Source organism: Phascolarctos cinereus, unplaced genomic scaffold, assembly GCF_003287225.1.
Source record: "Phascolarctos cinereus isolate Bilbo 61053 unplaced genomic scaffold, phaCin_HiC Scaffold_5;HRSCAF=322, whole genome shotgun sequence".
In the NCBI taxonomy this organism is placed as follows: Eukaryota; Metazoa; Chordata; class Mammalia; order Diprotodontia; family Phascolarctidae; genus Phascolarctos; species Phascolarctos cinereus.
In genome coordinates, this window is record NW_027555958.1 from 278,866,035 (window position 1) to 278,883,800 (window position 17,766).

At 35.9% G+C, this 17,766-nt stretch overlaps 1 protein-coding gene across 2 annotated transcripts in view; it reads right to left on the reverse strand.

Annotated features, from left to right (window-relative positions):
- The window catches only part of ABCA5 (ATP binding cassette subfamily A member 5), a 121,222-nt gene that overhangs the window by 40,907 nt on the left and 62,549 nt on the right, over window positions 1-17,766 (reverse strand). For both annotated transcript variants that reach the window (XM_021002516.2, XM_021002514.2), the window contains 8 exons: window positions 17,561-17,736; window positions 16,583-16,702; window positions 10,905-11,043; window positions 10,208-10,298; window positions 7,764-7,903; window positions 4,430-4,549; window positions 2,926-3,127; window positions 1,156-1,325 (listed from right to left, as the gene is read on the reverse strand). In XM_021002516.2, coding sequence (XP_020858175.1) covers window positions 1,156-1,325; window positions 2,926-3,127; window positions 4,430-4,549; window positions 7,764-7,903; window positions 10,208-10,298; window positions 10,905-11,043; window positions 16,583-16,702; window positions 17,561-17,736 — 1,158 coding nt within the window. The remainder of the gene's footprint in view (window positions 1-1,155; window positions 1,326-2,925; window positions 3,128-4,429; window positions 4,550-7,763; window positions 7,904-10,207; window positions 10,299-10,904; window positions 11,044-16,582; window positions 16,703-17,560; window positions 17,737-17,766) is intronic.

The following is a 17,766-nucleotide window of genomic DNA, read 5'->3' on the forward strand; positions in this document are numbered from 1 at the left end:
TGAATAACAGGAATACCTTGGTTCTATGGAGGCCCCAAAACTATAATGGTGCTGAATCAAAAATTTAAATAAGAAAATTAACAAACGGATAGACAGATAAGTACATTTCTCTAACAAAAAAACTCTATGCACTGAGCAACAACCAGACTAGTTGAAAATAACTAAAGATCGCAAAACTCAAAGTTTACATTCAACAAAATATAACTCCTTTGTTTACTAAAAATAAGAAAAGCAGTGCCTTCATTATCTGGTGGGAGGCATGTTAAGGTCCAAAGAATGAAATGAATAATTTCGGGTCTTCCCCACTGGAAAAAAAAATTCTGAAAAACCAAAAATGATATTATTTTCTACCTTGTTTTTCACTTCTCTAGCCATTCAGGTTAAAAAAAAAAACCTAAATAAACAAAAGGGGAAATGGGTAGAAGAAACAAGAAATTTTTAGAGCAAAAAAAAACAACATAGAAAAAACAAGAGAGTGCTAAAGGTCACAAGCATGGGAAACATTAAAATTAACAATATAGCCAACCAGTCAGCATAGGCTTTGACAACAGAGAAAAGACAAAAATAAATAATTTTAATTTACTTAGCCATCTTTCAAGTCATTACTGTGGCACAGAAGCACACCAACTATGTTATAAGAGAAAGCAACAGTACCTACTCCAATATATGTATTATAACCCAATACAATATTTAGAAGTATCAATAATGGCCCTGAGTCAGTAGGAAAACATTAAGCTATATTTATTATATTCTGTATTAAAAAACAAAGTACTTCATTTACTGTATAAAAACTTCATAAAGAGTTAATTTTAAAGATTTTGTACATAAAAACTAAAATATCAATTACTTTGAAAATTTGGGCTTTATAGAAAAATTAGAGAATTCAAGCATTACTGTATTGTGAGGGCAAATTTATCATAAGTATATAAAATGTACTGGAATATTAAATAATTATAATACTATTATCATAAATAATATTATTGGAATATTAATTATAAGAGTGTACATAGAAGATAAGTTGTCATACCTATATTTACATTACTCTTCATTATTAACAAGATTATTTAACTTTGTTTTAAATTATTTAGATTTTATGTTTAGTTCAAAATTTCACCTCAGAATATTTCAAGAATCTACCTGAACCCCAAATCTTACCAGTTGAGTTTTGAAGAAGAAGACCTGTTTTGTATTTGTGAGCTTTTTCTCCAGGTTTCAAAAAATATAAGTCTGGAGTAAGTTTGATGGGAGCAACAGTATTCTTAAAGTAATGATGAACCAAAAACATGAAAACTTGAACAGCCAGAAAAATTAAAAGCAGGAGTAACCTTTAAAAAAAAAAAGTTGTTAATTTAAAAGACTTGCAATGTTTTAAACAAATCCTTATTCACATGATAGGTATGAAGTCTTTAAAAAGGGAACAGATTGAGACATTGACAGAAAGACTAAAAAAAAGCATACTGTATTCAGTTCTATGGAAAAATAAATTAATTTTTACAATTTCAACTTCAAGTACAAAAACTGAATATCTGAGATTGAAATTAATCAATAGCAAAATGGAGATTTTGAGTCAAATTAACTCTACATAGTTATTATATCATGTAAAAGTAGATTTTTTACACACACTTTGGTTTGGACAGTATATCACTCTTGATTTGAGAAATCTCAGAGCAATAGGTAAGATTACCATGATGATTATAAATGTCTTCATAATATGAAAGCAAAGAAAAGATCCTGGATTTGCCTCATCTTATTTAAACATTAGCCTGTGTTTCAGTATAAATTAAACAAGTAATGTCTACTGCCCATTGTTTGAGTTTTTCCTTGACACAGTCTCTTTTGCAAGAGATTTCAATGTCACATTCTTGTCTTTGACAGATTATCCCTCATCCTCGTGATGAACAAGGTTATTAGATATCACAAACCCTTATCTCAGAACTGTGTACTCTGGTATCCTGTACTTAGTAACAATCTGGAGTTCAGCCTAACTCATTCTGCTTTCTCACATTTACTTCATATATTAAAAGCTATTAATGTACAAAATATATGTTTTTATCTATGAGAAAAAAATCCTAAATACATCATCTATACTTATCTTTAAATATTAAGTTAAATTTCTACTATTTTTTTAAGAAACCATGGAAGGTAAATACAATTTGCATGGAGATTCTTAATAAATTTTACTTCATGAAGGCAATGTTTATAAATATGACACCTTATTGGTTGATAAGTACTATGACATGAATAAGACTTCACATTTATACAGTGGTTTATGTGTTGAGAAAGTGTTTTACTCTGAATTAGTAGCATCTTACTCATAAGGCAACTGAGGCTCAAAAGGTAAAGTGACTTATGTCCAGCTGAATAGTTCTTAAGTGTCACAGCTGTAATATGAATCCATATCTCCTGACTCCAAGTCCAGTCTTTTTCCACTATGCCACATTGCTTTCTGACTAAAAATACACTGAGAGTTTTGAGAAATACATTGGAGATCTGGCTGTAATCATATATGCTTGATGAAATCTCTAAACTTCTCTGGGCTCCCATTACTTCCATTATCAAATAAAGATAATGATAACTTCTTTATTTAACACACAGGATTGTTGTGAAGAAGAAATGAGATAAAAAGTATGAAAATACTTTGAAAATGGTAAAGAAGCTATACAAATATAAATTGTGACAATGAAGAAATAAGATAATAGAACATTTGAAGCACAGAATTTTGAGTTGAAGATAGAGTGAGATCCCAAAGTAAGTGTAAGCACAGGAGTATTTTTGTTCATCTCTGGAAAGATGTACTAGTAGCTATTTTAGACTTTCAAAATTATATGAATCATTTTCTACATTTCAAAAATGTGAAGATAAGTCAATGTATACCTCTTTTAAAAGATAAAACTAAATTCAGGCAGAAGGGATGATTATACTTACACAGATCTCAGTGATTTACTTTCACGCTTCAAAGTAAGGAAATGAAGCTTTGTTATCATACACACTTGCTGCTTCCAAAGGGCCATAGTGCTCACTGTAGATGTTTTGGTTTCAGAAAGTATAAGCAGACTTTGCTCCATTTCATCAAAAGATTTTGAATCTGTTTCTTCTTCTGATTGCTGCTGGCTAAATATACTATAATCTATACACCAAAAAGAAAAAGAAAAATTTATTAATGTTAAGTGATACACTTCTCCCAAAAGTAAAAAGGTTCCTGTAATATACACCTTAATGCGCACAGAGAAAAATTAATTTACTTTCAATATCTATTTATCTTCAGCTGGCCCAAATCCAAGAACATCAATGCCAGATCTTTCAAATACTGATGAACATGAAGTTCTGCAATGTTTAAAACATAGATTTCTAAAATGATTACAATAAGTGCTTCAGTTAAAAAGTAAAATTATCAAATTATCCTTTAACCATCTATGATTAAATTGAGCAACAAAGCAAAGGGATTTTTAAACCAAAGACTAATACATTATCTTTTTATTATAAAATGCAACTTTAAAGTTTTAAATGTGAGTGCATAATCACTTTTACCACTATCTTCTAACTAAATAAACAAGTCTCTAGAGGGTACTTGAGGTATTTTCTCTCCAATAATTCTAATCATAGAAGAAGAGGCCTTACATGTTACAGAGTCCAACTTCTCATCCAATCTAATAAATTCATTCTATACCATGCCTGACAAATAAACACACAGACTGAGCTTCAATACTACCAGGACATATGGGGCAGCTAGGTGGCACAGTGGATAGAGTTCTGGCCTTGAAGTCAGGAGGACCTAAATTCAAATCCGACCTCAGACCAAACACTTGACACTTAACAGCTGTGTGACCCTGGGCAAGTCATTTATCCCCAATCGCCTAAAAAAAAATACTACTAGGATATAAAAGTATCTTTTAATAGACTAAATAAAACTATGCCTTCTCCAGACCTTTCAGGTTGAAAATATCCTGGGTATAGATGGCCAGATGATCTGGGAATAGTCTTCCTAAAGAAACAGAGGTATAGGAAAGTGGCTCAAGCAAACATCCTATATCTCCAGCTATCATATATTTATCAAACTATAAAATAGTAAAACCACATTTCTATCAACATCATGATATTCATACAGCACCACTACTTCCTCATCTCCCCTTCTCAGAACCCCTAACTTGTTTCAAAATGCAACTTAAATGTTATTTCCTAACTAAAGTCTTTCCTGATCACCCAGTGATTAGCAGTCTCTCCCTCCCACAATTACTTTGTATTTACTTATCTGTGCACATGTTGTATCCACCCAGCAGAATGCAAGCTCTCTTGAGGGCAGAGATTGTTTCATTTTGTCATGGTATCTCCAGTGCTTAGCACAATACCTTGCATATAGCAGGTGCTTAATGTTTGTTAAACTGAACTGAATTTCTGGTTCTGAGTTGTCAGAGAAGGTAAGGCTTCTTACCAGCTTGATCAATTTCTGCTTCAACTTCCAGCTTTAGGAACACATCTTCCAAAGTTGTCATGGAAACTCCGTAAGAAATAACTCCCAAATTAGAATGGGTCTCTACATCAGAAAACAAGCCTAAAAGCAGAAATAAAAAATCTTGTTTACTTAAATACACTGATCTCCCATTCTCTACAAATTTTTCTCAGAGGCAACACCATAAATCAGTGAGAACCTTAAACTGAAAATCTGAAAACTGTTCTAAGGTCTTCTAGTGACCACATGTGTGACCATGGGCACATTTCTTGACCTCTCTGAATTCCAATTTCCTCGTCTCTCAAACAAGAGAATTGGACTGAATTATCTTTAAGGTCCTTTCTAAAATCAAAATTTGTTTGTAAAGCAGCATGTTATCAAAACTTTCCTGTGAAAGCAAAATAAATACATAGGACACATTATTTCTACTAAAGGAAAGGAGAGAGGGGGAAATGGCCAATTAGAGCCCAGTCCTCAGAGATACACTCTTGAGAACATTAAGGGATTTATTAATGTTCTCTCCACCTTTTTAGAAGTTTTTCATCTGTGTAACCAGGTTCTCTTCTTTAATATTTCCCTGCATTTTCTCATCTGGACAACCCAGATAGGTACAGAAAATAAAGGGAACACAGGAGTGAAATGCCTAGAGCTCATAACATAAAGAGAATGGACAAAAGGCTATTAATTGTAGTGCTAAGCAGGGCATTTTGAACCAAAGGAGTAGAGGATATCTGCTCATTAGGACACTAGGACAGAGATGCATACAGTGAGATTACATGGACAGCGAGCTTACAACATGGTGGATAGGGACTAATCTGTTACTGATTGAGGAATTCCTCACTTCTCTCGTAGGCCTTCAGCGTCAGGAAGCATAGCCACCACCAGAAAAGACACCACAAAAACCAGCTGGAGCCCAGCCAGAGAAAAAGTTAGAGGGTACATAGAAGGTACCAAAGAGAGATTCTAAGAACACTAAGATACTGAGTCCTTTGATAGTCTGCTTATTGAACCAGGTTGGATGCTAGATGATGACTTCTCACCCTTCACCACTGATGGCATACTCCTAAAAGGTCATTTAGATTTGCCAGGAATAGCCAACACAAGACTGAGAAGTAGGAGTTTTTCAGCTCTTTAGCGGAATAATGAATTTCCTATGAGTTTTATTACTGTATTGTTAAAATTCTGATTTCATTCAATAAATGTATTCTACTCTTCTGAGACCAGTGTATTTTCCTTTCCATCATAAAAAGTTAGCATTGAGATGAGAATACTTTGGGGAAACTGGAGGCATATGCCAATTTTTACAAATTTATAAAATATCACATGAGGGATCTTTACATTTTAAACTCTAGATCATTCCAAGAGAATAAAGTTACCCAGATAAGCCCTGGGAGGTTGGGGGTGCAGGGATCCAGGCAAGCACTCCTATTTTTGCATAGCATGAAAGAGGCTTAAGGCTATCTCAGAACACCACACCTGGTACTGAGACTTCACTGAGTAGCTATCCCAGACCACGCCTCTGGAAGGAGCAGTCATCTCATTCATCAGTCTTTCCTCTTTCAGGGAAAGATGTGGGTATATCAGTATAGAGGAAAACTACCTGTATCCACATCAACTTCCTTTACATGTATAGTAACAGTCTATCATTTTTTCCCATTGCTTGGGCATCTTCTCCTCTGTGAACTGTAAGACAAGCCCTTAATGCTTTCAAGATAATGTAGCCAACTACAGTCTCAAATTTCATTCTCTCTGCATTAGACATTGATACATAAGTTGCTATTTATTTATGGTGATCTTCTGTGCTTATAGTTTATCATAAGCACTTCAATGTAAGATAGCCAAGTATCTCATAAAATTATATTTCTTAATGCCTTTGGGAAAATGAAACCAAGTTGGTCAATTTGTGTATTTACATCCCTAAAGAGACTCTATAAACCATTTTTCTATTTAATTACACTTTTTATATTTCATTTATTGTAAAAGTTACCAATACTGTTCTAATTCCATTTTTGAAATATTATGTCTACTCACTGGTCAATGAATGATCAAACACTTAAAGTATCTACTGTTAAGTTATTCTGTAGAGATGTTCCAAAAATTGTGTGATTCTTAGCCCCATCTCACCATTCACCCCTTTTCTGCCACTTTACCACTACTATCATAAAACTTGGGCTAGAAGGGACCAAGTGCTATTTTGTATTGTATTTCATGAAATGCTATAGGATAAAGAATATATTACCTATTGGACACAATCTAATGGTGATTGATCTCTGTGTTACTCTGGTCCTCAGAAAACATTATGGAGTCTATTGCTGGGCTGGTATGAGAAGCATTTCTAGCATGACAGAATCTTCCACAGCCTACTCTCAGTGGCCATGGCCTTTGAGAACTCAGGTATCTCTATGCCAAGATGATGTAGTAAAGTAAGGCTCTGTGGAAGATTTTTAAATAAATCCAAAAAAACAGTAAAATGTAATGTTTATCTTCATAAAAATATATGCAAGTGGCTTTACAATAATAAAGACTTCACTAGCTTCTTCTTTACCATTACACTTAAGTCTTTATCAACCATTAATATCAGAACCCTGAAGCTGGAAGGAAATTTAAAAATCCGCTCTGTTTCCTTCAAATATTTTTCTTATTCTTTACAAACTCTTCATTAAAGTCAGTAAGACCCACTGAGAAGACAAAGGTGAAGGATATTATTTGGAAATGAAAGTAATATAAAATAACATGTAAATAAAATGTTTTTAGAAAATGAAACATGCCTCCCAACTCTTCTCCCTAAATAAAGTTAATAAGACTTCTTTCAACCAAACAGGGCATACCCACTCCTAGACAATCTTCTGCCACAATGTAAATTAGAAACTCTGAGTCTCAGTAAGGTGACAGATCTGTTCGGATTTTATAATATGTTGATATTATTTACTGGACATTTTAATTAATATGAAAACACTGATTTCAGAAATCTATTCTAAAGGAGTGAGGCCTGAGAAATTTATTCCATGGGCTGAGCCTCAAGTTCAGGGAATGGAACAAGAGAAGAAATGTAAATAGAATTCTAGAATTCAGACTCGGAAGACACCTTAGAAAGTATATGTTGCTTCTTGATTTCATCAAAAGTAAAACATAATAAAGCAGGCTGTTCTTTAATTAGAGAAAAATGAAAGAAAAAATTATAAGATACTGCTTACCACAACTATTAAACAGTATAGAGGAAAGCAATTAGGGAGTAAACTTGTCTGTGTTAGTCTTGAATCTCAACTCAATATCAATAGATGGGGCTTATCAGTCAAGAAATCATAAAAGTAAATACCTGAAAATTTGTCCATGTCTTTAAAAGGCAAGCTATAGACAAGTTGCTGGTCATTCTGCTGTAATAAGTTAGCTCCAGGTATATGCTGTTTAACCAGTGATGAAAGAGATTCTGTGATGCAATGCTTGTCTATGTACATGCTAAAGAAAACCCAGAAATCATAATGTTTATTACAGAGTAAACTAGGAAAACAGTTCATTTTTTTGTTTTATTTATTTTTTTAAATTTTATTAATTTAAAATCACTTTCATATGCTTTTGAGTTGAAAATTTTTCTCCTCCTTCCTCCCCCCCACCCTCTCCAAGACAGCACACAATCTAATATAGGCTTTACAATTTACATTACTATTAAACATATTTTGACATTCGTGGAGTTGTAAGTAAAAATTAAAACCACTAGGAGGAACCATCAGAAAGATGAAACAAAACTCAACAGAAGGTAAAAATAAGTGATAGCAATTCAACTTCCACAGTTCTTTCTTTGGATGTGGACAGCATTTTCCATCCCGAGGCCTCTGGAGATGTCTTAGACCCTTGTAATGCTGAGAAGGGTTCAGTTTAACAATATTAGTCATCACATAACGTGGCTGTTATCGTGTACAAAGTCCTCTTGGTTCTGCTCACTTCGCTCAGCATCAGACCACATAAGTCTTTCCAGGTTTTTCTGAAGTCAGCCTGTTCATCATTTCTTATAGCACAATAGTATTCCATTATATTCATATACCACAACTTGCTCAGCCATTCCCCAATTGATGGGCATCCTCTCAATTTCCAATTCTTGGCCACCAAAAAAAGAGCTGCTATGAATATTTTTGTACATGTGGGTCCTTTTCCCATTTGTTTGATCTCTTTGGGATATAGCCCTAGAAGTGCTATTGCTGGATCAAAGGGTATGCACATTTTTGTAGCCCTTTGGGCATAGTTCCAAATTGTTCTCCAAAATGGTTGGATCATTTCACAACTCCACCAACAATGTATTAGTGTTCCAATTTTCCCACATCTTCTCCAACATTTATCATTTTCCTGTTTTGTCATGTTGGCCAATCTGATAGGTGTGATGTGGTACCTCAGAGTTGTTTTGATTTGCATTTCTCTAATCAATAACGATTTAGAGCATTTTTTCATATGACTATAGATGGCTTTAATTTCTTCATCTGAGAACTGTCTGTTCATATCCTTTTTCCATTTATCAATTGGGGAATGGCTTGTGTTCTTATAAATTTGTCTTAATTCTCTATATATTTTAGAAATGAGGCCTTTATCAGAGACTGGTTGTAAAAATTCTTTCCCAATTTTCTACCTTCCTTCTAATCTTAGTTGCATTGGCTTTGTTTGTGCAAAAACTTTTCAATTTAATGTAATCAAAATTATCCATTTTGCTTTTCATAATGTTCTCTATCTCCTGTTTGGTCATGAATTCTTCTGTTCTCCATAGATCTGATAGGTAAACTATTCCTTGTTCTCCCAGTTTACTTATGGTATCAGCCTTTATATCTAAGTCATGAACCCATTTTGACTTTATTTTGGTATATGGTGTGAGATTTGGGTCTATGCCTAGTTTCTGTCATACTCTTTTCCAGTTTTCCCAGCAGTTTTTCTCAAAGAGTGGGTTCTTATCCCAGAAGCTGGGGTCTTTGGCTTTACCAAATAATAGATTACTATAGTCATTGACTACTGTGTCTTGCATATTTAACCTATTCCACTGATCCATCTCCCTATTTCTTAGCCAGTACCAAGTAGTTTTGATGATTGCTGCTCTATAATACAATTTAAGATCTGGAATTGCTAGGTCACCTTCTCCTGCATTTCTTTTCATTAGTTCCTTTGATATTCTGGACCTTTTGTTTTTCCAAATGAATCTTGTTACTATTTTTTCTAATTCTATAAAATAATTTCTCGGTAGTTTGATTGGTATGGCACTGAATAAGTAAATTAGCCTAGGTAGGATTGCCATTTTTATTATATTAGCTCGGCCTACCCATGAGCAACTGATGTTTTTCCAGTTATTTAGATCTGATTTTATCTGTGTGAAAAGCGTTTTGTAATTGTGTTCATAGAGTTCCTGGGTTTGTTTTGGGAGGTAGACTCCTAAATATTTTATAATGTCTACAGTAAGTTTAAATGGGATTTCTCTTTCTATCTCTTGCTGTTGGGCTTTGTTGGTAATATATAGAAATGCTGATGATTTGTGTGGGTTTATTTTATATCCTGCAAGCAGTTTTTTTACTTGATTTACTAGGATTCTCTAAGTATATCATCATGTCATCTGCAAAGAGTGATAGCTTTGTTTCTTCTTTGCCTATTCTAATGCCTTCAATTTCTTTTTCTTCTCTTATTGCTAAAGCTAACGGAAAACAGTTCATTTTAAATGATTGCTTTGATTTCACACAAACAATTCAGCTACATTGAGAGTGCCACATGGGAAGCAAATGTTTAAAATAATACCTCAGTCGGTAGCCAATCCCCCATTTGCTTTTGAGAAACAAAGAAGAACCAACACATTTCAGCATTCCTTGTGATATCACAGCTTTCCTATCTGTAAAGAAATTTACAATTTAAGAGATCCTACTATCATAATATCTACACTTTGGTACCGGTTATTTTGTTTTCATAATTACATATTTAAAAACCACTTTTAAGTATTGGACTTTAACAGAGAGAACACTGATGAAGAGATACAATTTAGTGGCAGAGATTACAGAATTCAATTTCCCCCTCCTAATCTATTAAAAAACTATTTTATGCTATTAAATCTGTACTGCAAAAAAAAATTGCTTACTTGTGTAGAGCAAAGGTTTTTCACCTTTTTTGTCACAGACCCCTTTGGCAGTCTGTTGATGCTTACAGAGCCCTTCTCAGAATATTTTATTGTCTATATTAAATATTAAATTTCAATTAGAGGTTAGTGAAAATAAAGACATAATTTTTACCATAGAAATTCCTGGACCTCTTGAAATCTGTCCATTGACCCCTTGGTCCACATATACCAGGTTGAGAGCTTTGGCCTAGATCAAATGCTCTTAGGAAACATTTTTAATCTTTAAACTATCTTAGCTATTCCTCAAAATGCAACATCAGATGCTTATTTCCTTAGCACCCACAGTCCATACCCACTTTTTCTTTAAGACAAATAAAATCTCACCAGCAAGAATATCAGCTTCATCCATAAAATGAGTACTAAGTACGATCACTCGATTGGTTTTTCTGTATTTCAAAAGATTCCAAACAATATGACGTGAGCAAGGATCCATTCCAGCAGTTGGCTCATCTAACAGTAATACCTGCATTGAATGAAAATATAAAAAACTCACAGTTAAAGATATATAGAAAGATCTAGAAATCTAGCATCCAAAATCTGTGACTATATCCAAAGGCTTCCTTTTATAAAATACAATTTCAAACCAGAAGTAGATTTTTTTATTTTATTAGTTTTTCTACCTGAAATTTTTAATTGCTAAACACATAGCAGAAAATTGATTATAGCTGTCTCCAATTTGGCTTGAGACAATCATTTGGAATTCAAGTATGAGCATATCTTTAGTACTGAAATTTTTTAGAAACTAAATTCTGCACTCCTATTTGGCAATAAAATGTGTAAAACAAGTGGAAATAAAAAGACAAATAAGGTGGAAAGGAGAACACAATACAAAATCTCTGATTTAAGTAAAAATAGATGTAAAAAAACTGTTTTACTACAGTACAACTCAAATCACGCCAAGACAATTATTCAATGAGCTTAACACAAAGACATCCAAAGCGTGCCTATTCAAGTCTATCTGCAATTCAATAACACATTTACTAAGTCTTTATTATGTATGAGGCCTTGTGCTAGGTAAGGGGGACATAAAAACAAAAACAGTCCCTACATTAGAGGAGCTTTCATTCCGGAGATATACCATGCAAAAGAGTAAGTAAATTCATGATGACTTAAGGAGGGGTCAAGCACTAACAACTAAGGGAATCAAGAAAGGTATCACATCAAAAACGACACCTAAACTGATTTAGAGGACGCAAAAGATTCTGAGATGTGTTAAGTGAGAAGGAAATGTCTTCTAGACACAGGGGACAGGTTGCTCAAGGCAGGAGATGTGTTATCAAGTTTGGTAAACATCAAGGAAGTCTTGGAACAGAGAGTACATTAAGTGGAATACTGCGAAGTAAATCTGGAAAGGATAGGATGGCCTGCTCTAGGGCTATCTGAGACAGAAAGAGAAATGGAAGAATGGGAGCCTGTGATCAAGAAAGGCATTTCAGAGTTCTGACGGATGGATAAGGACTCAGGCTATCTGTGAAATAAAGGTATCATTTCTGAGAATATCTTCTGGGTACGCCTTCATCCCTGGCATACCAAGTGAAGTTCTACTCTAGATGTGGATTGTGATTTCAGTCTAGGAACTAGGAAACTTAATTACTACCTCATCCTTGACTCATCACAGGCATCTCAGAACAATAAGAGATCTCTTGGATCTCCTACTTATGTGTGACAATTCCTTCTCAGTTTCCATTGACAAATAATCCTATTCCTTCTACATACTAAATGTGGGTACCCTCCCAAGCCTCTGTACTAGGCCCTCGATTCTTTTCTCAATACAATCTCTCTCCTGGTGATTTCATCAGCTATCATCTCCCATGGGTTTAATTGTCATCTCTATGCAGACAAATTCTGGTTCTATATATCAAGACTTTAATTTCCCTCTTGAGTCCGGTCACTTGGAGCTCCAAACTCAATATATCCCAAAGTGAACTCACTATCTTTCCCTCTCAAACTCTCCCCTTTCTCAAACTTCACTGCTTCTGTTGAAGGAAATACTATCCTTCCACGTTCCCAATCTTACCACTAACCTTGACTCCTAAACTCTCCCTCATCCCACATATCCAATTAGTTTTTACATCTTGTCATTTCTACCTCTGTATCTCTCAAATCCAACCCTTCTTTTCACTCACATGGTCAACACCTTAGCTCAGGCCCTTATTACCTCTCACTTACCTTATTATAATAGCCTCCTAATGAGTCTCCACGTGTCAGGTCTTTCACCACCCAACTATCCTACATACTTGCTGTCAATATCATTTTACTTAAGCACAGATCTGACTATGTGTTCTCTCTACTCAATCAATGCCAGAGACTTCCTATTACCTCCATGATCAAACTTTAACTCCTGTTTAGCATTTAAAGCATTTCACAACCTGGCCCCAAACTGTATTTCCAGCTTCACTTTCAATTATGTCGTTTCTGATACTTTACCATCCAGTCAAAATGGTCTTCTGTAGAGGGCTGGCAATGACAAGTCTGAGGATGTAGGCCAGGCCGGGTTTTACCTGTTGCCTGCTCTTTGTCCAAGGACTGCCTAAGTCAGAACATAGCCTCTCCAACCCCTCCTTGCTCTGTCTTTTTCTTGAGAACATAAGGACCTTGAAAGATAATTGGGAAGCAAGGAGACGGTTCGGGGGGGGGGGGATTCCCCCTGGTTACTGTTCCCATGAGAAAAACAATTGTTGATACTTTGCCTTTACTTGACTCTGGGTTCTGTTCTCACGAATGAGGTATAAAAACCTTCGCCCTCAGATCAATAAACGGAGTCTGTTCTCTACACCTCCCACCTGGCCTGCGTGTGTCTTTCCCTCTCTCTCTCATACTCGACCAGAAAATAAACACTGCTGTGGACGTAGGCGTCTGTGACACACTTCCGTTTCAAACTTATGACACTCCAGTTTCATTACTTTTGCACAGTCATACCACATGTCTAGGATACACTTCCTCCCTACCTTTTTCTCAGAGTCCCTCCCTTCAAGATGCAGTTCAAGCACCATCTTCTGCTTGAAACTTTTCCTGATATCCTCCTACTACTAGTACCCTCTTTCCCAAACTACCTTATATTTAACTCTGTATTTATTAACTGTGTGTTGTATATATTTTTACATGTACTTGTCTCTCCCATTCGAATATAAATTCCTTCTCTAAGAGCTCCTTACGTTATTTCATTCTTTGTTAATTGTACACTAAGACTTAACACAATGTCTGGCATATAGTAGGGAATTGGTAAATTCATACTGATTAACTGATCTCCATAAATGAATGTTCCAAAATATCTCAAATACTAAACATATCCACAAGAGAATGCATATTTCACTCCAAATCCATCTCACTTCCAAACTTCTCCATTTCTACTGAAGTTACCACCATCCCTCCATTCACCCTGATTTGCCACCCTGGAGGCATCCTTGATTCCTTCCTCTCCTTCATCACCCACATCTAATCAGCTGTCACATCTTTTTTATTCTGTCTCTATAACATCTCCCACAGCCATCCCCCTTTTCTCTATTTACACAGCCTCTACCTTTAGTTCAGACCTTAATTACCTCTAGCCTGCCCTATAATAAAAGCCTCCTAATTAGTTTCTGTCCCTAGTCACTCCTTCAATTTATCCTCTATACAGGTTCCAAAATGATATTCCCAAAATGAAGATCATGCTATGTCCCTACCCCTAAATCTTTAGTCTCCGTCTCTCTTTCTGTGTGTCTACATATGTATGTGTGTGTGTGTGTGTGTGTGTATACATATAAATATATGTATGTATATATATATGTATGTATTTCCCATACAAAAGTAATCTAGTAGATGCCTGAAAGGTAGATTTGGAAAGGATACTACAGATGAATGCTATGAATTTCAAAAAGGAAAGAGGCTACCCAGTGACGGCTGCAGAAGGAAGGAAAATGTATAGAATGCCCACTCTTGTTCCTCCCATGTGTTGAGGGGGATAAAAGAAGGTGGACCCATCACTGAAGAGAATGGCCTGAGAGCCAGTATCTTCTGAGGGAGACCCTAGACTTTGATTTCCACAGGTGCAAGAAGACAGAAGGACTATGAGGAAGAAGTCTAAGATGAAGGGAAGTACGTTTTAACATAATTGGGGGCTCTGGGAAATACAATGGAAGAGAAGCTCCACCAGAGGAGGATACACTCTGTAGGGGTAAAGCTAAGGAGGATGAAGAGTACAGACTAGTAGCAAATCAAGGGAACTGCACATTCAAAATTACAGGAATTAGAGGGAGTGAGGGGAGTGAGCACCTATACATTATCCATCACAGTAATTAAGAGGGTGGATGTAGGAGTTTATTAGCCATTGGATAGTGAAGTACTATTTACGGAGGCTCCCAACCTCAATAGTTCTGTGATGACTATGATTAGTTTGTTTTCTCTCAAACATCAGGCAAGAAAGGAGCCTGAATCTCATATCTGACTGATGAGATCCTCAAGAATCTGAATGAATTCATATTCAATGGTATTTGCTTTGCCTCTTTGTTAGGACAGCAGCTTTCAGATGCAGCTCCCCTTACCCTGACACAGCTTTCTCCCCACACACAACTCCCATACAACTTCTTTCAATTTCAGCTTCCCTAGCAGCTTGCCTGGTAAAGCTTCCTCTCCTTGAGAGACCTGATTGCCTCCAGCTTCTCTGGTACTGCTTCCTGGCCTAGGGCCAATAAAAAGCCCAAGCCATGTGTGCTCTCAGATACGGGGTGTGCCTGAGACCATGAATGTCACTATGCCCTGATGACTGATTGACCAGATACATTTCCAGTTGAGACAAGGAGGGTCATGTCCAGAGAAGCTAAGTACCTCTATATCCTTTTGCATAACCTTGCTGTGTTAGGGCAAAGTAAACTTCCTTCTTCATTAAATGCTCAATGATTCATGAGTATCTAATTTTGTCCCAACATTGAACCTGAACTAAGTGATCTCTGGCTGTAGAGTTGTATCTACATTTGTGTACTCATCCAGTTAGGAGATGGCCTCATGGATGGTTAAGCTGGGAGAAATACAGAGGAAGAGGAAGGCGGAATGAGCACTGAAGGGACACTGCCTGGCTCCCTGTTGCCAGAGCTCTCCTCTATATGATCATGTATGGGGAATCATCTCTGTGGGACCAGCAGTAGGCTCTCACTCAGGCAGATGGATTAGTTCTGTGACTGCTGGAAGAGGTTGTCAGGGAGAGGGGAGGAGTGATGAGGATAGGTGCAAATAAAATGCCAATGCCTTAGCTGTTGTTGACTGTATTCAATAAACTGGACTGCTGGTGTAGTCAGAATGAAAGTAAACCGGGAAAGCACATTTAGCTCTCAACTTTCAAGGATTGTGCAATGAAAGCTAAGTCTGAGCTAGTGAAGCTGATGGTGAGGCAAGTGAAAAGAGATCTCTCCTGACATCAGTAGGGAGTGAGGGGCCCCAGCCAGGAACCCACCCCTTTGGTCTCTGACTCAGAGGTTCAGGTTCCTACACAGAAATGATCCGAGACTGGAGAAGGGGAGCAGACTAGAGGCAAAGACTGGGGAATTCCCATCTGTAGTTAGAAAGCCCCTGGCTTATCCTATCATTGCTCCTGCTCCCTGGAGAAGGACAGTTAACCTCCTGCCCTGATGAATAAGCTGTGGGCAGGCCCTCTCCACCAGAAAAGTGGTAAGTGCCCAAGAAATTCAAACAGAAATCTGAAGAATTTCTGAAGGAATTCCAAGATGGTGGAAGACAATATATAATTAGAAGAGTCCTGCATATGAAGTATATGCTTGGCTCCTCATGAAGCCTTATGTATTGAGACCTTATCCCTATACTAGGTCCTAGAAGTAAAAAGCCTAGTGTCTGAGGGTTCTTCTCATCAGGATTCAAGAAGTGAGAGGTCTAGCACCTGAGTGTTACTTAATAGAAACACTAAGTGTCTCAAGCGCCTCTATATAACTTCTCTATTTTCCAATGTGCAGAATATGTTGTAGTTGTCCTTTGGATACAGTTTAGATCCTTTAGTAGTTTACAGTATTTACCTTGGGATCTCCAAGAACAGCAATACCCAGTGATAACTTTCGTTTCTGACCTCCACTTAGTTTTTTTGCTTGGTTATCTTTGATGGCTTGCATATCCAAATCTAGTAAAACTTTCTGTACCTACATTAAAAAAAGGGAGAAATTATTAAAAAAAAAATATATTATTGCACCATAAAAAATGATGAAATGGACTGTTTCAGAAAAAAAAGAACACTGTGAACATATGCAGAGCAAAGTGAACAGAACTATGAGAACAATTTATAAAATGACAATAAACATTATAGAGAAAAATAACGCTATGATCAATTAAATGATAAACTACTTGTCCAGAAATCTAAAGATGAAATATGCCCTTTACCTCCTTGGCAGGAAAGTGAACTTAAGATGCAGAGGGAGACATACATTTTGGGGCAAGACCAATATTAGAATTTATTTTGCTGGACTATGTATGTTTATGATGAAGGGGTTTTTTTTCCCTTTTGTTATTGTTCAGTGGAGAGAGAGGAGGTGGCCAATAAAAGAGACAGATTATTAATTCAAATAAAATAAGTTTTTTTCCCCAAATATATGTGTGTGTGTGTGTGTGTGCGTGTGTGTGTGTAGCCGTGAAAACAATTTGCTTAATTGTAAATATCGCTTTTTAAATGCTTGATTTTAAGGTATGAGGGTTATTTTTGATACATATTTACCAAATTAAAAAAAAAAGAAAACACTTAACTATGCCCTAGTCTAGCCCACTGTGCTAGAATAGTATCTTCCACATTATAAATAGCACTTTTTGAATGTGCTAAGAACAAAAATTTGCCAGAGTTCAATCTAATGTTCTACACTGTCTTTGTAATTGTTGGTTTTTTTTTAAACAAATGTAAGCTTTTCGATTGGTATAAGGCAGATTTGCCTTCAGGGTTTCAGACTTATTATCACTATTTAGTAAATGTATGACAAGTAAAGGTATGATTTTCTATTTGAGCAACATACCTCTTGTATTACACTGTTGGCTGGAATCCCTTTGATAGAGGCCAAAATTGACAAATTCTCTTCTACTGTCAGCACATCAAAATTTATATCTAATTGTGGGCAAATTCCAATCATTTTTCTTGCTTCAAACATTTCATCAATTTCTGAGACTCTATGTCCATAAATAGATGCAAGCCCTAAAAGCATAAGTGTAAAAGTTATTTTAA